Source organism: Mixophyes fleayi, chromosome 4 (genome assembly GCF_038048845.1).
Source record: "Mixophyes fleayi isolate aMixFle1 chromosome 4, aMixFle1.hap1, whole genome shotgun sequence".
In the NCBI taxonomy this organism is placed as follows: Eukaryota; Metazoa; Chordata; class Amphibia; order Anura; family Limnodynastidae; genus Mixophyes; species Mixophyes fleayi.
This window is the reverse complement of record NC_134405.1, coordinates 60,585,193-60,605,468: the sequence shown is the minus strand read 5'-3', so window position 1 is coordinate 60,605,468 and position 20,276 is coordinate 60,585,193. Positions and strand designations below refer to the sequence as shown.

At 43.1% G+C, this 20,276-nt stretch overlaps 2 protein-coding genes across 2 annotated transcripts in view; both read right to left on the bottom strand.

Moving 5' to 3' along the window:
- Positions 1-20,276, bottom strand: part of LOC142151490 (zinc metalloproteinase-disintegrin-like VLAIP-B) — a 312,990-nt gene that overhangs the window by 148,826 nt on the left and 143,888 nt on the right. The window lies entirely within an intron of this gene.
- LOC142149868 (zinc metalloproteinase-disintegrin-like ohanin) overlaps positions 1-20,276 on the bottom strand; it is a 41,890-nt gene that overhangs the window by 10,358 nt on the left and 11,256 nt on the right. Inside the window, exons 10-14 of the mRNA XM_075205169.1 lie at positions 14,805-14,886; positions 12,037-12,167; positions 9,163-9,340; positions 6,827-6,916; positions 4,963-5,158 (exon numbers count right to left, since the gene is read on the bottom strand). Coding sequence (XP_075061270.1) covers positions 4,963-5,158; positions 6,827-6,916; positions 9,163-9,340; positions 12,037-12,167; positions 14,805-14,886 — 677 coding nt within the window. The remainder of the gene's footprint in view (positions 1-4,962; positions 5,159-6,826; positions 6,917-9,162; positions 9,341-12,036; positions 12,168-14,804; positions 14,887-20,276) is intronic.

Below are 20,276 nucleotides of genomic sequence, written 5' to 3'. Positions count from 1 at the left end.
CCTCATCAGTGTGTACGTCATCATTGCAGGCTATCAATTCATCGCCGCTTGAATTCGCCATTATAGAACAGTCAGTGCTTGGATGTCTTTGATGGTGAAGGCCTTCCTCGTGGAAGATGTAGTTCATTCTTGTTAACATCATTTTCTCTACATTTTTTGGGAAGTAACCTCTTACGGCGATCACTGACTAGGTTCCCGCCTGTGCTGAATACTTGTTCAGAGTACACACTGGAGGGTGGGCAGCTTAGGTATTGCAAAGCAAGTTTGTACATGGGTTTCCAAATGGCCTGCTTTTCTTCCCAGGAAGGAAAGGGACTGTCTGACATTTCCATATCAACTACCTCTTGAAAGTAATCTTCCACCATCCTTTGCATGTTAATACTCATATTGGATGGAGTTATGGGCAAGGTCATACATTTTATATAAAAATTCTTCAAACCAGCCTAGAAGTTAAACTGTTCTGGTCTGCCCCCTGCGTCTTCCCTGCTTCTTTTTGGAAAATTTTATTTTTTACGAGCAGCAGCTGCTTGAGAAACTGAAGGAGGACATGTCGTCAAGCCAAGGCCCAGCAGACAACTTCCTGAGCAATAGCTCCTTGCAAAAGATCACATCTCACTCATTTGGAAGCAAAGACTCAATATAGGTCTTCAACCTTGGATCAAGCACAGTGGCCAAAACGTAGTGAACCGAGTTCAAGATTTTAATAACTCGAAGATCATTGTGAAGCAAAATAAATACTTGATCTACAAGGCCAAAATTCTTTGCGGAATTGATGGCTTTCATCTCCTCCTTCAATTTCTCAAGCTGCTTTTCCAATAGTCTAATTAAAGGAATGACTTGGCTCCAGCTAGCAGAGTCTGCACTCACTTCACACGTCACAACTTCAAATGGTTTCAGCACCTTGCACAGCACTGAAAGGATTCCCCACTGTGCAAGAGTGAAATACATCCTTTCCCAATGTCATGGCTTGTGCAATACGCTTGTATGGCTTTGCGCTGTTTCTCCATCCTCTGAAGCATGTACAGGGTGGAAATCCACCTAGTTAACACCTCTTGCTTAAGTTGGTGGCAGGGCAAGTTAAACTGTTCTTGGAGTTGCTGCAATCTCCTACATGCTGTGGCAGAATGCCTGAAATGGCCTGAAATTTTACAGGCCACCGAAAGCATCTCCTGCAGCTCACGGTTATTTGTTAGGAAGCTCTGCACCACCAAGCTGATGGTGTGAGCAAAACAGTGAATGTGATGGAATTCACCAAGCTGTAATGCTTGCACTATATTGTTGGCGTTATCAGAAATGACATATCCTGGGGAGAGTCCAAGTGGTATAAGCCATGTATCAATCACATCTCTTAGTTTTCGTAACAAATTGTCAGCTGTATGCCAGTTAGTGAAGCCGGTGATACAAAGAGTGGCCTGCCTGTGACAAATGTTACGTAGTGGTGTACATGCTGCTGCTGTTCCTGCTGGTGAAGGCGAATGACCAACACAGTGGGCTGTCACAGTCATATAGTCTTTGGTTTGCCCACTTACACTTGTCCACATATCTGTGGTTAAGTGGACAGTGGGCAGAATGGCATTTTTCAGCGCAATCTCTACATTTCTACACACTTTTTGTTATAGTTGTGGAATAGCTTTACGGGAAAAATGGTGTTGCGATAGAATTCTGTAACGCGGACACAAAACCTCAATTAACTGTGAAAAACCAGCTGTGTTTATTGTGGATATTGGATGCAGATCTAACATTAACATGGCAGCCATGGCGTCTGGGATTCGCTTGGCGACTGGGTGACTGCTGTCATATTTGCTTCCCCTAGCAAATGATTGTTTCATAGTTAATTGTTGAAATGTAGGACTGCTCGTTTTCTAGGCCTTCCTCTGGGCTGAAGATTCACCCCCAGCAGCAGCAACAGCAGCAGCAGTGGGACTAACGCTTTCTTCAGAGGAAGCCTTACTAAGTGGGATGCAGGGCCAACTCCGAGCGCTACTGAGGATATTGATGAGGATGGTGTGGTGGGTGTATTTTGTAGCCGTCGGGATGTCGGTGACCGAAGGGTCCTAGCTGATGATGGAGTGCTTGTAATTTTTTTGGAAGAACTTTCAGCTTTTCCCAACACTTTGCCATGAACTCTCGTCAAATGGCGTAACATAGACGAGGTTCTAAGATGGTTAAGGTCCCTCCCTCGACTGACTGTGGCTTGACATACACTACAAATGGCTATACAATTGTTGTCTGGATTTGGGTAGAAATAATTCCACACATAAGAAGTGGATTTTATTGTTTAATGCCCAGGCATGACAATGGCCTTTTTCTTGTCACGTGCCAGAACTGCTACCACTGGTGCAGGACTCACACAAACAACCTCATCCTCATCAACATTCTCATTAGCGCCCTCGTTGCCTACACAAATCTAGCCCTCATCCTCTTCTGATGCCAAAGTGGCATCCTCAATTTGTGTATCACTGGCTACACTCGGGCTGTTCAGGCCCACATCAGCAGAACTGCTGAAAGGGTCCTTCTTTATGGGTACACTAACAGAATGCTCACGATTACACATACCACTGGTGGATGAACTCTCCACAGGGATTGGTGTCATTTCTGATTCAGAGCATACATTATCCTCTAATGCCTTACTGTTTTCTTACAGCTCGGCTTTCACGTGTAACAGTAGTTGTGCACCACTTTTACACTCCAAATTTCTTGGTCTTGCTTGGTCACGAGTGACCGTACAAGAAGAAGGCTCAGTAACATTTTTTGATCTGTCACTGATAGAGAAAGGCGAATGCCTCATTCTTTCTTTGCCACTGCGTGTGTAGTATGGCATGTTGGCAATTTTTGTTTATCGGCACTTAACTTTTCCTCAGTTACACTTCTTTTTCGTTTCAACACGGTAAATTTTTTTGGGGTGTGTGTTTTTTTCCCTGATTTAAAAGACTATGTACTTTTACATAGGCTTTACCAGATGACGTACTGGGAACACTACCATCAGGACTGGTGCCAGCACCTGCTTGCTGATTCTGCTCATCTGTGGACTGCTTTTAATCCATTTTAATGAGCCCAAAGCACTTGTAGGGCAAAAATTTGTATAGATACTGCTGATAAATATGACTTTTGGCAGGCAGAAAAATTATTGTTTCACACTGGGGAATATGGGACACCCCAAAGCACTTGTAGTGCAAAATATTGTATAAATACTGCTGCTAAATATGACTTTTGGCAGGCAGAAAAATTATTGTTTCACACTGGGGAATATGGGACACCCCAAAGCACTTGTAGTGCAAAAAATTGTATAGATACTGCTGATAAATATGACTTTTGACAGCCAGAAAAATTAGTGTTTCACACTGGGGAATATGGAACACCCCAAAGCACTTGTAGTGCAAAATATTGAAAAAAAAAGCCTCATCTATCCTCCTCTCTTCCTGCTCTAACAATTGCTAATAGAATTGGTAATAATAATAGAATTGAATAGATTAGAATTTAAATAATAATACAAAGAATAAGGTGTACAATTATTGCTCTGTCCCTGCTCTAATACAGCCTGTGACCTAACCCTGCTCTCTCCCTCTGGCAAATGGCGATGGATTGCTGTGTAGGCGGGTATTTATGCTTTTCAAATATCGCGTGAACCGAGCTCTGAGATCCCACTACGTCATGATGATGTTTTGCCTCGATTTCAATTCTGAACGGGTGGGAGAGTACCGAGTCTGCTCGGCTCAGTACTCGGATAGGCGAAGTTCGGGGGGGTTTGGTTCTTGGGAAACCAAGCCCGCCCATCTCTAACCAAAACACGCAAGGGCGGTTTTAGCAAAACCAAAACCAAAACACGGGGGTCAGTGAGCATCTCTATTCAAGACACTGGATGAGTGACTTATAGGATGGACACAGCAGCAGTGCCATCTACTGGACAAAACAATAATGCAGATACATCCGTGCTTTAACTATATGATGCTGCATACTTATCAGTATGTCTCTGATCCCGGCTATAAAAATAAGCGTTTATTAAGTACTCTCTTAGCTCTCTGGAATTTTATATATATATATATATATATATATATATATATATATATGTGCATATATATATATGTATATATATATATATATATATATATATATATATATATATATATATATATATATATATATATATCACCAAGGCAGCTGAGAGATACTCAGATACCCAAGGGATACTGGCCCAGAGCGAATAATTTAACTTGCTGCTTTGCTGGGGCAGTTTCATTAGATGTATTCATGCAGGCGCGGACTTACTGGCCCATACAAGTGTAGTGGAATATAAATCCCAGATGTGGGGAAAAATAAAAAATATAAAATAATTTAATTTGTCTAACATATATAAATGTTTATTTTAGTGATTTTGTGGCAGCCAGTGCAGGTGGTGTATCTGCTAAAGGTGACATTGTTGGACCACCCTCCTGAGCTCCTCACTTAGCTATACTTGACCACTCTCCCAGATGTCCAGGTAGGTCTCCTGGATTCCCGGTAGAGCCATGCCATCATAGTGAAGTGGAACCTCGATGGTGCAATTTGCCACCAATATTGTCACTTTGCCCCCTGTATCCTGTGATTTGTGTCATTTCGCAGCAGGGGATAGGGCATAAATGACGCCCCCGACATCCTCCGCCATGTCTATCCACCTCCCCCTGGGATCTATTGGAGATGAGAAATATAAAGTGGGTAAATAGGTGCTCAGCTTTTCTGAGCATTAGCGGAAGCCAGCACATGGGCAAGGAAGTCTGGTATTTGGCCTTCACTCTGCATGCATCGACCCACACACATGCTCAGAAGGGCATAGTAGGGGCCTCGGGAGAGGGTGGACAGACATCGCAGGGCCCACCCTTTAATCTGCTGATGATGCCGTCTGGCGTCTCTGGCCAGTAATACCCTATTGGGCAAAGTGAAAACAAGGGCAAAATATGAATGTGGCACATTTAATACAACACTCACCTGGTCCCCAGACAGCAGTGCATTGGGTCTTGTGTGTTGGGCACATCCCATTCTTACAGTACCCCTGGCCATCCATGCAGGACACTCCATTGTCTTTGATTCGATCGGTGGTGCAGAGATTGGAGTTTCCATCGCACATGTCTGGCAAATCACAGTCATTACTGCTGGGTCTGCACACCGCTCCTGCTTTCATATACTGCGGAGGAAGACAAAGCCACACTTGTCGGTACAAGACTACAAGACTCTTCATCATCATCATCAACGTCTCCCCGAGCTTATTTCCCACCACCACTCCCACCCTCTGTGATAGGAAAAACAGTATTACAAACTGCACAAGGCTGCATTAGTCATCAGATTCTCTAGCAATATGTTCTCTCTTTAGATTAAGATTCTAACTGTTTTCTTTCTGGATTACTCAGTTTAGATTAAACATTAAAGTCCTCATGTCCTCTCTTGGATATCTCCAGTTTAAAACCCCTCATTATTATTTCTCCATGCTCTGTGCCTGCTGTAGCGTTGGAAGATAAATGTGCCCACAAAAAGCTGCACATATATTAAGATAAATACGTATGCTGCAGGAAGAGACGTTTATGGTGTAGCATCGGTAGAGAGACACCAGTCATCATCATTAACTTGATGATTATGACTAACAATATAATGTTGTTTTTTTTTAATTACCACTTTTTTATTTAAAAAATTGTGTCCTCCCTCCCAAAAGTGCTACCAGTATTAGCGCTCATACATTAGGGTGGAAGCAGCAATTGTCGGGGGCAGGGACTGAATGAGCAGCATGGGTTCACCCTAAAAAGAGCAGCTACAAGGACATTTAGGTGAGCAATAAATGAGTATAAGAGGGTATGTGTGTCAGGGTCTTTTATTAACAAAGGACTTTGTCAAGGTGAGTGTGTGTTACTTCAGTGTATTTTATTAAAGGTGCACCACAGGTCCCAGCGAACCCTGGTAGTTCTACAAGTGCTAGCATGCTCTGGCAGTCATAGGTACGCTGACACTTGTAGTTCTAGAAGCACCAGCATACCCAAGCAGTTTATGGCTGCCAGGACTTGCTGGGACCATACATGGGAAATACATTTATATAATTACCATACACCACCACCCCAGGGTTGTGAGAAGAGTCCTACTGCTTTCAGTATGGGGTTTTCATCGAAGGTGGGAGGAACTTATATAACACCTGCAAAATCAGCAGCATGTGTCTAACACCAGGGACGAGCACCCGCAGACACCGTCCTCTACATAGGTTGCAAGTACATGAACAAGTCTTTTCTGTACTTAACTACATTGTAACATCAGTTCCCTCCACCTCTGTAAGAGTAGTAAGTGAATGATGTGCCTGAGTCTGCATAGGAAGTATGCTAATACAGTTTTCCTGTGCATGCGCGGTATAGAAATATGGAATTTAAGCAAATAAATCAACAGATTTGTGTCCCATCTGTATATGAGACCTTATGTGTCCTTCTAGGATGCACCTAAAATGCTCCTATATTCTGTGCCCTCCCAATGTTCACCTCCCAACATTAACTGTTATTTTAAAGCCAACATATGAGGTTGTTGGCAATATATGTGAAGGTGGCACTGGCTATAAAGTGGGTAAATTAATTATAAGTAAAAAGTAAGGGTGTGGGTCCCTAATGGCTAGATCTTGTGATCAGGGGTGCAACAGTGCATCACACAATTTGGGTAGGGGCCCAGTGATGCTGTTCTTGCCTCCCGGACCACCCATCTTCTCTATTCAGGCATGACGAGGGGTATCCTCTGTGAATGTGGGACGCATGTGCCCCAACGTCATACTAGTTATAGGAGGAAGTGTCTGCATGGTGTGGGACCATGCACTGAGCCACATACTTACCTTACAATTCTCACAGCAATCCCCTTCTGCGCACACAGCGCCCTTTTTCATTTTGCAGGTAGCAGCGTCACAGCAGGGGTTGGTGCATTCCTAAAATACAACAATAAGATCTGATGATATCTGGGCCAGCTCCATGGGCAAATTACTTATCTTGTGTCATAATCTTTTAGCATTAAGGAGACATTGGGGTGTCTTTATAAAAATGTTTTTTATCTGTCATTAGGTTTACTGTCAGTAAAAAAATAACAGATAACATTCCTCCCACAGATACCTGCACTGTGCCACAGTCACATTCCTCCCCCAGATACCTGCACTGTGCCACAGTCACATTCCTCCCCCAGATACCTGCACTGTGCCACAGTCACACTCCTCCCACAGATACCTGCACTGTGCCACAGTCACACTCCTCCCCCAGATACCTGCACTGTGCCACAGTCACACTCCTGCCCCAGATACCTGCACTGTGCCACAGTCACACTCCTCCCCCAGATACCTGCACTGTGCCACAGTCACACTCCTCCCACAGATACCTGCACTGTGCCACAGTCACACTCCTCCCCCAGATACCTGCACTGTGCCACAGTCACATTCCTCCCCCAGATACCTGCACTGTGCCACAGTCACATTCCTCCCACAGATACCTGCACTGTGCCACAGTCACATTCCTCCCCCAGATACCTGCACTGTGCCACAGTCACACTCCTCCCCAGATACCTGCACTGTGCCAAAGTCACACTCCTCCCCCAGATACCTGCACTGTGCCACAGTCACACTCCTCCCCCAGATACCTGCACTGTGCCACAGTCACATTCCTCCCCCAGATACCTGCACTGTGCCACAGTCACACTCCTCCCCAGATACCTGCACTGTGCCACAGTCACACTCCTCCCACAGATACCTGCACTGTGCCACAGTCACATTCCTCCCCCAGATACCTGCACTGTGCCACAGTCACATTCCTCCCCCAGATACCTGCACTGTGCCACAGTCACACTCCTCCCACAGATACCTGCACTGTGCCACAGTCACACTCCTCCCCAGATACCTGCACTGTGCCACAGTCACATTCCTCCCCCAGATACCTGCACTGTGCCACAGTCACACTCCTCCCCCAGATACCTGCACTGTGCCACAGTCACATTCCTCCCCCAGATACCTGCACTGTGCCACAGTCACACTCCTCCCACAGATACCTGCACTGTGCCACAGTCACACTCCTCCCACAGATACCTGCACTGTGCCACAGTCACACTCCTCCCACAGATACCTGCACTGTGCCACAGTCACACTCCTCCCCAGATACCTGCACTGTGCCAAAGTCACACTCCTCCCCCAGATACCTGCACTGTGCCACAGTCACACTCCTCCCCCAGATACCTGCACTGTGCCACAGTCACATTCCTCCCCCAGATACCTGCACTGTGCCACAGTCACACTCCTCCCCAGATACCTGCACTGTGCCACAGTCACACTCCTCCCACAGATACCTGCACTGTGCCACAGTCACATTCCTCCCCCAGATACCTGCACTGTGCCACAGTCACATTCCTCCCCCAGATACCTGCACTGTGCCACAGTCACACTCCTCCCACAGATACCTGCACTGTGCCACAGTCACACTCCTCCCCAGATACCTGCACTGTGCCACAGTCACATTCCTCCCCCAGATACCTGCACTGTGCCACAGTCACACTCCTCCCCCAGATACCTGCACTGTGCCACAGTCACATTCCTCCCCCAGATACCTGCACTGTGCCACAGTCACACTCCTCCCACAGATACCTGCACTGTGCCACAGTCACACTCCTCCCACAGATACCTGCACTGTGCCACAGTCACACTCCTCCCACAGATACCTGCACTGTGCCACAGTCACACTCCTCCCCAGATACCTGCACTGTGCCACAGTCACATTCCTCCCCCAGATACCTGCACTGTGCCACAGTCACACTCCTCCCACAGATACCTGCACTGTGCCACAGTCACACTCCTCCCCCAGATACCTGCACTGTGCCACAGTCACATTCCTCCCCCAGATACCTGCACTGTGCCACAGTCACACTCCTCCCCCAGATACCTGCACTGTGCCACAGTCACATTCCTCCCCCAGATACCTGCACTGTGCCACAGTTACATTCCTCCCCCAGATACCTGCACTGTGCCACAGTTACATTCCTCCCCCAGATACCTGCACCGTGCCACAGTCACACTCCTCCCCCAGATACCTGCACTGTGCCACAGTTACATTCCTCCCCCAGATACCTGCACCATGTCACAGTCACACTCCTCCCACAGATACCTGCACCGTGCCACAGTCACACTCCTCCCCCAGATACCTGCACTGTGCCACAGTCACAATCTTCACCCAGTTCAGTGAACATGTTTCCACACACAGCTGGGGCTAAATCCTTCTCTCTATTGGGCTTGTTCATCATACAGTTTGGCACTTTCTTCAAAAGGAACTTCTTGAATTGGTTCTGGCTGCAGTTACTTAACTGATTGGGGAGTCTAGCACTGCACAGAAAAATAGAAGAGGTAGATAAATTGTCAATAATTGGATGAAAACACAAAGGAGATTATAACAAAATGGGTTGTTGGCACCATCAAAAAGTTTAAGTCTGCACACACCAGAGGCGGATTCAGGGGGGGGGCGATCGGGGCAATCGCCCCGCCTAGAAGACACTTGCTGCCGACGGCTGCACAGTATGTGCAGGTCCGTCCAGCCATGACAGGCAGGGACAGTGTGCTGCCCGGCTGCTCTGACTGTGTTTAAAACACAATCAGAGCAGCCAGGCAGCACACTGTCCCTGCCTGTCACGGCTGGACGGACCTGCACATAGTGTGCAGCCGTTGGCAGCCTAAGATGCTAGAAAGGGGCGGGGCCTAAATCGCCCCCCCCTAAATCGCCCCGGGTACAGCATTTTTCTAGATCCGCCCCTGGCACACACCCCATTGTCCCATCATTAATTGCCATCTTAATTCATTATTTTTTTTTCCTCTGTTTGATGCACTACACTCACACTTATGCTTGATGATGCAGGAGGTCTCTGCAGATGTCAGTGATGTCATCAGTCGGTAGGGGTGTAACTAGAGCTTTGTCTAGGCCCAAAAGCAACATTTTTAAAAGACATGCAAACTTTCTAAGGAGGGACACCTGTCTCCTCCGGTTCCATCTGCGTTACGGTCATCATAGATGAGCTTTTACTACATAAATGTACTGCGGATGAATAAAAAAGTGGGATGAGGCGCTCTCACTAGATCAGAATGCTGCTCCTTTTAAAAACAAATATCTGTAATTAAATAAAGGGCACAATACTAATCTCATGAATGAATTGTGTATAATAAATATAATGTGAAAAAATGAGTCAGGACACATATAATGTTTATAGCTTTTTTTTGCAAAATTGTGTTGCTGGAACCAACCTATAAAACAATTTCATGGAAAAAACGAGTTTTCTTACCCTACATGTCTCTACTGAGATGTTTGATCATTGTCCAGATGAGAAAGCCAATGCGTACAGTATTTTTTGGCTTGTGGTTGCTTTCAATGTTGCTGCTTATGAAGGCGGGAAGAGTATGAGCCGCAGTGGAACACATTGGAACGCGGGGCTACGGTGGCTGTGACGATTAAGACCAACGCGTTTCATCCGGCTAGCAGACTTTGTCAAGGATGCATACCCACTACTTTGGGACTGATTTATACTCTGTTTCCAGTTCTCATTGGATAAAAATTCTTTATTTCAATTAGGATTAAAAACATATAAAAGGTGTATGAAAAAAATGTATTTAATTTATGCGTCCTGATTCATATTAAATGAAATTGTGCTAAAATGGATATATAAAAATGATATTTTAAAAAAGTATATTTATAACTTCAAGAAAGAACCTAAATCAAAATGACTATTGAGACTGTGGGGTGTCAGTGTTTTCATCTGGTATATCCACTTAGTTTCAATACGTGATATATTTGCCATGAAATCTCCTCCTCGCCAGAATTTCTCTATGTGTTGGATCCCTAAAAATTTCAATTTGTTTCGGATTACACACTTGGTTATTGATGAAGTGATTGGAAACACTTCAATGATATATAGCTTTTTGTGAGGATATTACGTATGTTGCACATTGCACTGGGTTGCTATATTATTGTTATGGCTCACGACCACCAAGATGAGCTTTAAGAACAATAGTGTTGAGGTCTTCACCTTTAGCAGCTTCCTTTCCCAAAGAGATTTATGTGCCCACAGGTACTTGGATGCCCCCAGATCTTAGGCTAAGTGCAGTAAAAGCTCACCTATGATGGCCATAGTGCAGATGGAACCGGAGGCGCTAGCCCAGGCTGGAGCGGGTGGTCAGTGGCAGGCCCAGGTCAGGGGTTCATAGCAGATGGGCAAATCGGTATCCAAGCAAAGGTCAGGGTCACAAGAGAAACAGCGAAGTCCAGTATTTAAGCAAAAGGTCAGGGCAACAGGCAAACAGGCAAGGTCCAAGGTACAGGCAAGGGTCACAACAGAAGGTCAGGTAATAACAGGAGCCAAACAGCAGGTCAGCAACAGCACAGATTGTGAATGCTATCAGCAGTAGGGAGGGTCAGTCCTCCCTGCCTTAAATACCTAGAGCAGCCAATAGCAGCTAGGGAGGCACAGCCTAAGCTAATCAGCTGCAGGGGGCTAATAATAAATAACCCCCTGGTGCGCACGCGCCCGGCTATTTCCTCCGCCAGGACGCAGCGGTTTGACAGTTCGGTGCCCGGCTATTGCCCTAGCAACGATCGGGCGGAGAGCCAGAAGTGACGTTGTTGATGGGCAGATGCGGTTGGAGCTGTGGATACCCTGGGCCCGGACTGTTGTCCCATCCGCCCACCTCATAGTCGCTCAGACCCTATGAAAAGTATTTTGTTATTTGTCCCTATTCTCAGCGCCACTGTGTACACCACTGATACAGGGAGAGAAAGGGAGATCTAAAAGGCCTGCAACTGTTGGGAAGAAGTAGCATTGCTACAATTTGCTTAATTATTTGAACATGTGTATTGTAATCATCTTGGAGTACAATTACATCTAGGAAAAATTAACTTCAATTTACATGTGAACAGAGCACAATCTGCCACAATGCAGCCATTTCTGTGTGTATATGATCCTGTATTTTAGGGTGCATACGATTCTGGACACCTAGAACCACCTTTAGTGCATGTTAGTTGTTATTGATAATCCCACCTGAGAACTGGTAACATGACGCATGGCCCTGCAGAACATGAACAGTTAACGTCATCATGGCCCAATCCAAGGTTATGGCCCATTTCATGCGCTAGTGTGACACCGACCATGACTTCGTTTTTACTGTGATCCTGCGAATGTGGAGAGAAGTACGTCAGAGACACCATCTGTGCTGGAGGATTTAGTGCACACAGGGAGAAATGTAAAAGCAAAGATAGCTTCTGAAAAATGTTATAGTTCTGCATAACATATGACCTAATGATGTCACAGATGACATCACATAAAACGTTTGAAACGGACATCAACGTTTCACATTTAAACCACATTAAACAATCAGTCCCTGGACAGGATCAACACAATTATAATTTAAATAAGATGGTGAGACTGGTGGATCCAATACCAGGTGGGAACTGCACCTGAAAGACTTGCGGGACAGTGAGGCAATGTGGCCGGCACCTGCTGATATCATCTCACAGTGATTGCACTCCTTACATGCCTGTTATGTGCTTAATGGGGTAAGAGTCCACCTTCATAGGGATCGGAGAGAAATTTTAAAACTGGATGTTGGAATGTTTTTACATTTTTTTATATATTGGGGAAAAATAAAGAATATTTGTTTACTTTTTAAGAAAATCATATAATTGTTGTTTTATTTGTTTATAAACCCAATTTGTGGAATGATAAGAGAGATGAAATACAGAAAGTTTGGTTCAGCTGTAAAAAGTAACTAACTCATATAAAGTCAGACCTCTGTAAGAGAGGAAAGAAAAGGAGATTGATAATACACTAGTGGATGAGAACATTTATGAGTTTGAAATATAATTGGATTTTATATCTGCTGTGAAGAAAGATTGCAGTTGTATAGGTTTAAGAGTTAGCACAGTTTGCACTATGATCTTTTTTTGTTTGTTTCTTTATATCGAACACTGGAGGAATAAGAGGAAGTGATACACCTTTATTGAGAAGAAAGCATACATCACTTTTAAAGGAAATTGTTTGTTTATATGTAACACTGAAGGAAAAAAAGAAGTGACACACCTCTATTAAGAAGAAAGCACACATCACTTTCAAAAGACATTGTGTTAATATGAGCCTACAGTCTCACCACCTTGAACAAGCCCAATCTTGTCTGATCTTGGAAGCTAAGTAGGATTAGAACTGGGTTAGTATTTGGATGGGAGATTACCTGGGAATACCAAGTGCTGTAGGCTAAAGTATAATTATTGACATTCTATTCTTATTGTATAATGTACCAATAGCGCCAAGTACACTTTATTTGTTTTTTTGGATATTTTGTAATATTGTTTAAATTGGATATTATCCTAAGGTATATATTGCTGCAATTGGGGGGTAGTGCAGGAGAAGCTAAAACATTTATTTATTGCTCATAATTTAATATATGTTGAACTTGACAGACTTGCGTATTTATACAGAAACCCGGGCACTACTTTGCTCAGTATACTACATGCAATGGGAGATAGAAACATCAAATGACCCCTAACCATACTCAGCCTAATTAGTCAGATACTAACAGCAGCTGTTTTAGGAGTTAGTTTTGCTGCTACATTAGTGCTGTTTTCAGTTCTATTTTGCTTACACAAAGGGAAAGGTCTGGGCAACATTTGTCAATTGGAACAATTTGCCTCAGAAAGATTATGAAATAATGGATTCTACACTATGGCAATGTTTTTCTTTATTTGCACTAGATTTATAAAAATGTTGTTTGATTTCTAAATGCGTCCCCTAGTCAGCGTATCATAGTGGAGTCATAGTGGCAGCTCCTTCTGGACCACTGAAACCTGGTCTAACTTTGCCACTTTTTCAACAGTATGAACTTTTTTTTCAATGTCACTCTTCCGTTGCAATTATACGATTTCAAATGTTGTAATTCCAAATGTAAACGGAATAATAGAATTGGGACTGTTACAGGGGCACGTGCAGGATTTTCATAGTTGACATTTCACCTTTTACTTTTTGCCAACTGTTACATCACACTTTCTATGTATACATATATGGATGGATGGATATATCAATATCAGGGGTTCACAACCTTATCGGAGTTACAGAACAGTTTCCTACACAGACACCATCTAATTTCCTTAATCGTGACACAACAATCTTAAAATATAATATAACAAATAATTTGTACTACATACAGTTAGTGTATAGCTCCCATATAAACCCCATTTAATATCCCCGTTTAATATCTGAAACTTATTCTAACAGTATTCCTCTGATACCATAAATCCTCATGACACATGGTGTCATGCAAAGTTGTTCAGAGACGGGTTAGGAATAGCTGGTATATATGAATCCTTTCTTAGAATAGTCTAAGTCTATGAAAATCATATGCAATTGGTCCTGAACTGTAAAGAGCCGCCACAGTGACATAATTTGTAGCAGAGCAGCACCATATATAAGATTTGTTTCCTACATACAACGTAGGTCGGACAGAGCTGATTTGCACAGAATTGTGACACCAGGAGGAGGAGGGGGAGTGGTGCATCTAGCGATAAATCTTATTACCATGTGTGCTTGATGTATCTCTATCCCAACTCCTCTGGCGGGCAGTCTCACTAAGCGACAGAGAGCAACACTGGGACCCATGTACTAAGGCAAATCTGCCACTGTCTCATATTACCCTTAGTACATAGACTCCTTATTTTCTACTTCTGACAATATTTATTGATTGATGGTTCCACTTGCATGCAATCCACCATAATGAATGCCCATTATTATGTAAATACGATTCATTGTGTGAATCTCACCTGGATGACCCCAGCAGATAAGCTGGTGCACATTGAGCTAGTGTATGCCAACCCAACTGTAGGACCATCAAAGTCTTTGTTTCTGAGAGACAAAAAAAACTCTGTTAGAACAATTCCATTGTGCACATTTCTGATCAGCACATAGAAGACACACACTTCTTAATAAACTGGTAATGCAAAATGTTTGTAAGCTACAGGTGCAATATAATAGATATAATTTAGGACTCCATCCCGTCTTCAGATTGACAACTCGCCATAGGAGTTAGGTTACATCCACTGTTCTATCCCACATATCTCTATGAACAATCATCAATATCATCATCAGCATTCATTTATATAGCGCCAGCATATTCCATTGCGCTTAACAATTTTGGTAATAACACAATGCTGGGTAATACAGACAGAGAGGTAAGAGGGTCCTGCTCTACGGGACAATGGGAGTCTGATACATGAGGGTAAGTGCTACTTATTGCATATTTTCCCAGCTAGATTACAAAGGTAAAAATGTACAGTCACACACTAATGTTAGTCAAAGTGTTGTTGTCTTCTATGCAAAGGGATAGTAATAGCATAATCTAGGGAAATAAAGAGTGTGGTTGAGGAATTTTATAAGTTTGCCTGAAGGAGTGGGTTTTTTAGAGAGGGTTTGAAGATTAGAGGAAAGTCTTATTGTGCAAGAGAGAGAATTCCACAAAGTGGGTGCAGCCCAGATTAAAAGTCCTGTAACCAGGAATTGGAGCAGGTAATTAGTGTGGATGAAAGACGCAGATCTTGTGCAGAACGGAGGTATCGAGTTGGGAGATATTGTGAGACAAGTGAGCTGATGTATGTTTTTTTAGTTTTGTTGATGGCTGTGTATGTTAACTGAAAAAAAGAGAAAAGCGCAAGTATATCCTCTCTAGAGTAAAATACCACCAGAAAACTATATTGACATATATGTTTAAAATGTATTACACAATACAATATCATTAAAAGCATAAAACAAAGTAAATAAAATAAATAAAATAAATTAAATTCAGATGCCAATAACAAGGACCAGCTCGATTATGATAAATTTTATTAAAAAAAGGATCACCTATAGTGCACTTATAGGAAAAAATTATATCCAATGTCAATTATCTCTGAACAAACTTTTTTATTTTGTTTTCAATTGTTCTAAAGTTGAATCACAACAACTTCTATTGAATAGCTGCGTATATCCCCTCTGAGGTGCAGAAACGGTGGTTTTGTTTACAGCGTATATATTTAATTTTAATTAGTTATTCTTTATTCCTCTGTGATTGAGGATTTAATAATAATTAGCGCTTGGTTATATCCCTATTGCCTATAGGGTTAAAGTTTTTATGTTAGTTGAAAGATATTTTATTGTATTCGGTGAAAAACAGGCAACTAATATTGAGACTGACAGAGTGGTTCAGCAGTGGAAGAACAATTTGCATGGATAGGATAATCAATCTGGCCCCTGCGTGCAAAATAGATTGTAGGGTGAGAGTCTGAAGATCAGTAAGGAGGGAATTGCAATAGTCAATGTGGGAGATGATAAGTGCATGAATTAAGGTTTTTGCAATGTCTTGTTTGAGATATGAGCGTATTCTGGAAATGTTTTTTAGATGTATGTGACATGATTCAGATATAGAGTTGATGTGGGGAGCAAAGGATTATTCTGAGTCAAGGATTATATCTAGACATGGGCTAGTAGGGTGGGATTTATAGTCATGTAAAAAGGAATTGAAATATCAGGTAGGTAAATGCTGTTGGCGGCGGGATATATTATTAACTCTGTTCTTGAAATATTGAGCTAGATTTGGCGAGAGGACATCTAAAATGAAATTACATTAAGACAGTCGGAATGTGAGCCAACCGAGATGGTGAGAGATCAGGAGAGGATAGATACATTTTTAAATAAGGCGCTGTCCTGTTTCTGCCTCTAAACGGACGCCTGTCTCCTTGCTCAATCCGTGTCCCGCTGCTTAGAGAGGCTTACCTTTCTATTCGCATGCATACGCCAAGCTTGGCAATCGTTACTTAGCAACATGACGCCATTTACGTTTGCCATCGGTACGCATGCGCAAGATTCCACGCTCCGTCGCCCTGCGACTTGTCAGCGATTGGTTGTGGTTTCCCCGCCGATTTTCATGCACCTATGAGGGATCTCTCTTCTCTATTTAATGAACTCACTGAGGCCATTTGCTTGCCAGAGTATTTGGTCTTCAGCCTTGCTCCAGCATTTATTCCTGTGTTACTGTTTATTGGATTCTGACCCCGGCTTGTTCCTGACTTCTCTTTTGGTTCCTGATTCTGGCTTAGAGTGATATTTGGTATTGACCCGGCTTCCTGACTATTCTCCTGCTTCTGATTTGGCTATATCCGTTCCTCTGGTTTTCACCCGGCTTGCTGACTACTCTTCCATCCTGCATCCTTGTGGGCTGTCACCACTGCATCAATTGTTACCTCGCCAGCTGACTGATACTGAGGTCCGCGACCTGCACGTCCCTTGCAGCGAAGTCCATACCTCCTTGCGGGGGTCCCTGGTTAGACTCCGCGCCTCAGTACTCAGTAGTGCCAACTGCTGGCAGGTATCATCAACTCCACCTAGTGATTCTGACACTAACACTGAAAGAGTGAATAGATAGGTAGGTTAAGAACCAGGATAGGACAGTGTCTTGAAGACCTAGGGACTTTAGTGGTTGTATGAGAATTAGAAGTGAGTAATGGCCTTTAAATTTAGCAGTGATTGAATCATTGACAACCTTAGTCAATGCAGTTTCTTAAAAAGCTTGGAGGGGCACGGGAGCTGAAAGTTGGGTAGGTAGTTTGAGAGAGTGTTTCGGGCAGAATTTTATTTTTTCAGAAAAGGAGTAATAACTGCGTGCCTAAATAATGATTGAAAGCTACCATTAGAGAGAGAGAGAGAGATTACAGAATTTAGTTAGTGCTGTGATGCGCACAGGAGCCAGAGATCTTCCAATTTGTGAGGGTATAGGCTCAAGAGGACAGGTGGTAGAGTAGCAAGATAGGAGGAGTAGATATTTCATCTTCACTTGTGGGATGAAATGAAGAGAGGCTGTCAGAGGGTGATGATTGTTTGTCAAGGGTGATGATACAATTTCAAGTCAGATGTTATCAATCTCGTCCTTGAAGTAGGAAGCCAGATCTTGGCTACAGATGTTAGTTGGAGGGTTTGGGATGGGAGGGTTGAGAAGACAATTAAATGTGTTAAAAAGGCTTAGATGCCTTAGCATATAAGAGAGATTGTAAGTATATTTATTGAGCAGTGTCGAGGGCATTTTGATATGAGTGGTAGGGAAAGCATTATAGGAACAAGATTTACACTAGTGGAAATGAGGAAATGCCATATCAGGGGAGGAAAATGTAGTAATTGGGGAGAGAAGGTATTGGAGAGAGGTGGAAAACTGTTGAAAATGAATAGAGTTAAGATTTCTGCGGGTATGAGGAGGCTTCGTAGAGTTAGACAGCAGAGAGGTTAAAGTACTGGGAGAAGAGCTTGTAACTGATTAGGTGATTATTCGAGTGCGGGTAGGAGTGTTAAGGAAATCAGAAATGGAGTGTAGTTTAGAGAAAACAAAATCAAGGCAGTTGCCATCCTGATGAGTAGAGGAGTCAGTCCACTGGGAGAGGCCGAGGGAGGAAGTTATAGAGAGTAGTTTGGAAGCACAAGTGGAATGTGGATTATCAATGGAGATATTGAAATCACCATGATGATGGTGGGGATGTCAGAAGATAAGAAATGAGGGAACCATGCAGAGAAATGTTCAAGAAATGTTTGATGTGGTCCAGGGGGTTGGTAGATAACAGCAATACGCATAGAGAATGGGATAAAAATCCTAACAGTATGTACTTCAAAAGATGTGAATGTGAGTGATGGGACATTTGGTAGAACTGTGAGGAGAGAAGTAGCCCAACCCCACCTCCTTGTCTGCCTCCAGGTCTGGCGGTGTGGGTGAGATGGAGGCCACCATGGGACAGGGCTGCAGGTGAGGCAGTGTCTGATTGCATGAGCCATGTTTCTGTTATTGCCAGCAGGTTGAGGTTGTTTGAGAGGAAGAGGTCGTGTATGGAGGTAAGTTCACTAAAAACAGAGCATGCATTCCAAAGGGTACATTTAAAGAACAATAGTTGCAACAAAGTAAATAAATTTCCTATCCAATATTTAAAGCTTTGCAATCAACTATAGATATTCTTTTGCAACAGGTTTATTTCAAGCTTTTATAATAACCCTTCAGAGTAGTGGTGTAAAGTGCCCAGAGCAAATAACACATTTCTTATATTTTGTGTATTGACAACTGCATAATGCCAGTTCTGTATTTTGGGATATGTGACCACACTATATTCAAAATAACTTTTTCTAAATGAATGTTACTTAATCTGAAATAAACCATACCTACTATTTAGCATAGCCACGCCCAATATTTTGCTTTCACACCACTTTACCATCCAGCAACATGCATAGTTCTGAATAGGTCGATCTGCTCACATCTATAACTAAAATAATCCTGCCACTGTATTCTGTGGTATGAACTGTAGTGATCATAGAGGAATTACAGTTATAACGGTTAACCCATCACATAATTGTGGGGAATAAGGTCTAAATCATAACTGCAGTGTAAATATGGGATATCACATGAATCAATTGATAAATTGAGTTACTAAAGTGTAAAATGTGAAGTCAGAGAGTCTGTTGTGTGTGTATTCGGTGGCTCTGCACATCCAAGTGTTAGAAGATAGGAGTGTCACCTGTAGCAGCTTTAAAGGCCCCTGAGGCGAGCTATATCATGGCCTAGGATGGAGTTTTGACACCTGAAAAAACTTTTAGCAACCACTCAGCATAGTGTCTGGCTCAAGGAGACCATGTGCTGACTTGGCTATATTTTATATAGACAAAAATATTTCAGTATTTAAATATGGCACTTAAAATCAATAAAAGTAGTAATCAACCACATATTCTTCAATATTGTGTTGAAGGTCAGCTCATATGTCAAATCAAGAATTCTGCCACACAGAGAAGTTGAGGAGATGAGTAAATGCTCAATTGATACCCTGTACCTAGGCCTGTTTGGTATCAATAGATGGGTAAATTCATAGGGGATCTATTAAAAATCGGGTCTTTGTGACACTCCACAGAAAAGTTATAACAAATCCATTGCCTGTTTAGAAGAGAGATATTGCTTGGCTGGGGTTAACTCTTTGCAAACCAGAGTGTGAAGGGTTAACTGTTTAGCTACCAAAGCACCGAGTGTGCGCAACTGGATAATTGAGTCATAGTTTTGCTATGGGCCTTATACGTAGCTGGTGGCAGTTTGCGGAGAGGTGTGGAAGCGGGTGTCTGTGTTGGGAAGAGACCAGTAAATTTTTAGCCTTAGAGAAAGAGGTGAGTGTGAGATTTGGGATGGAATCCTGTGCGTTCCCTTACAGTAAGCTTCCAAGTCACGAGTGCGCATAGAGTGGTTTGTG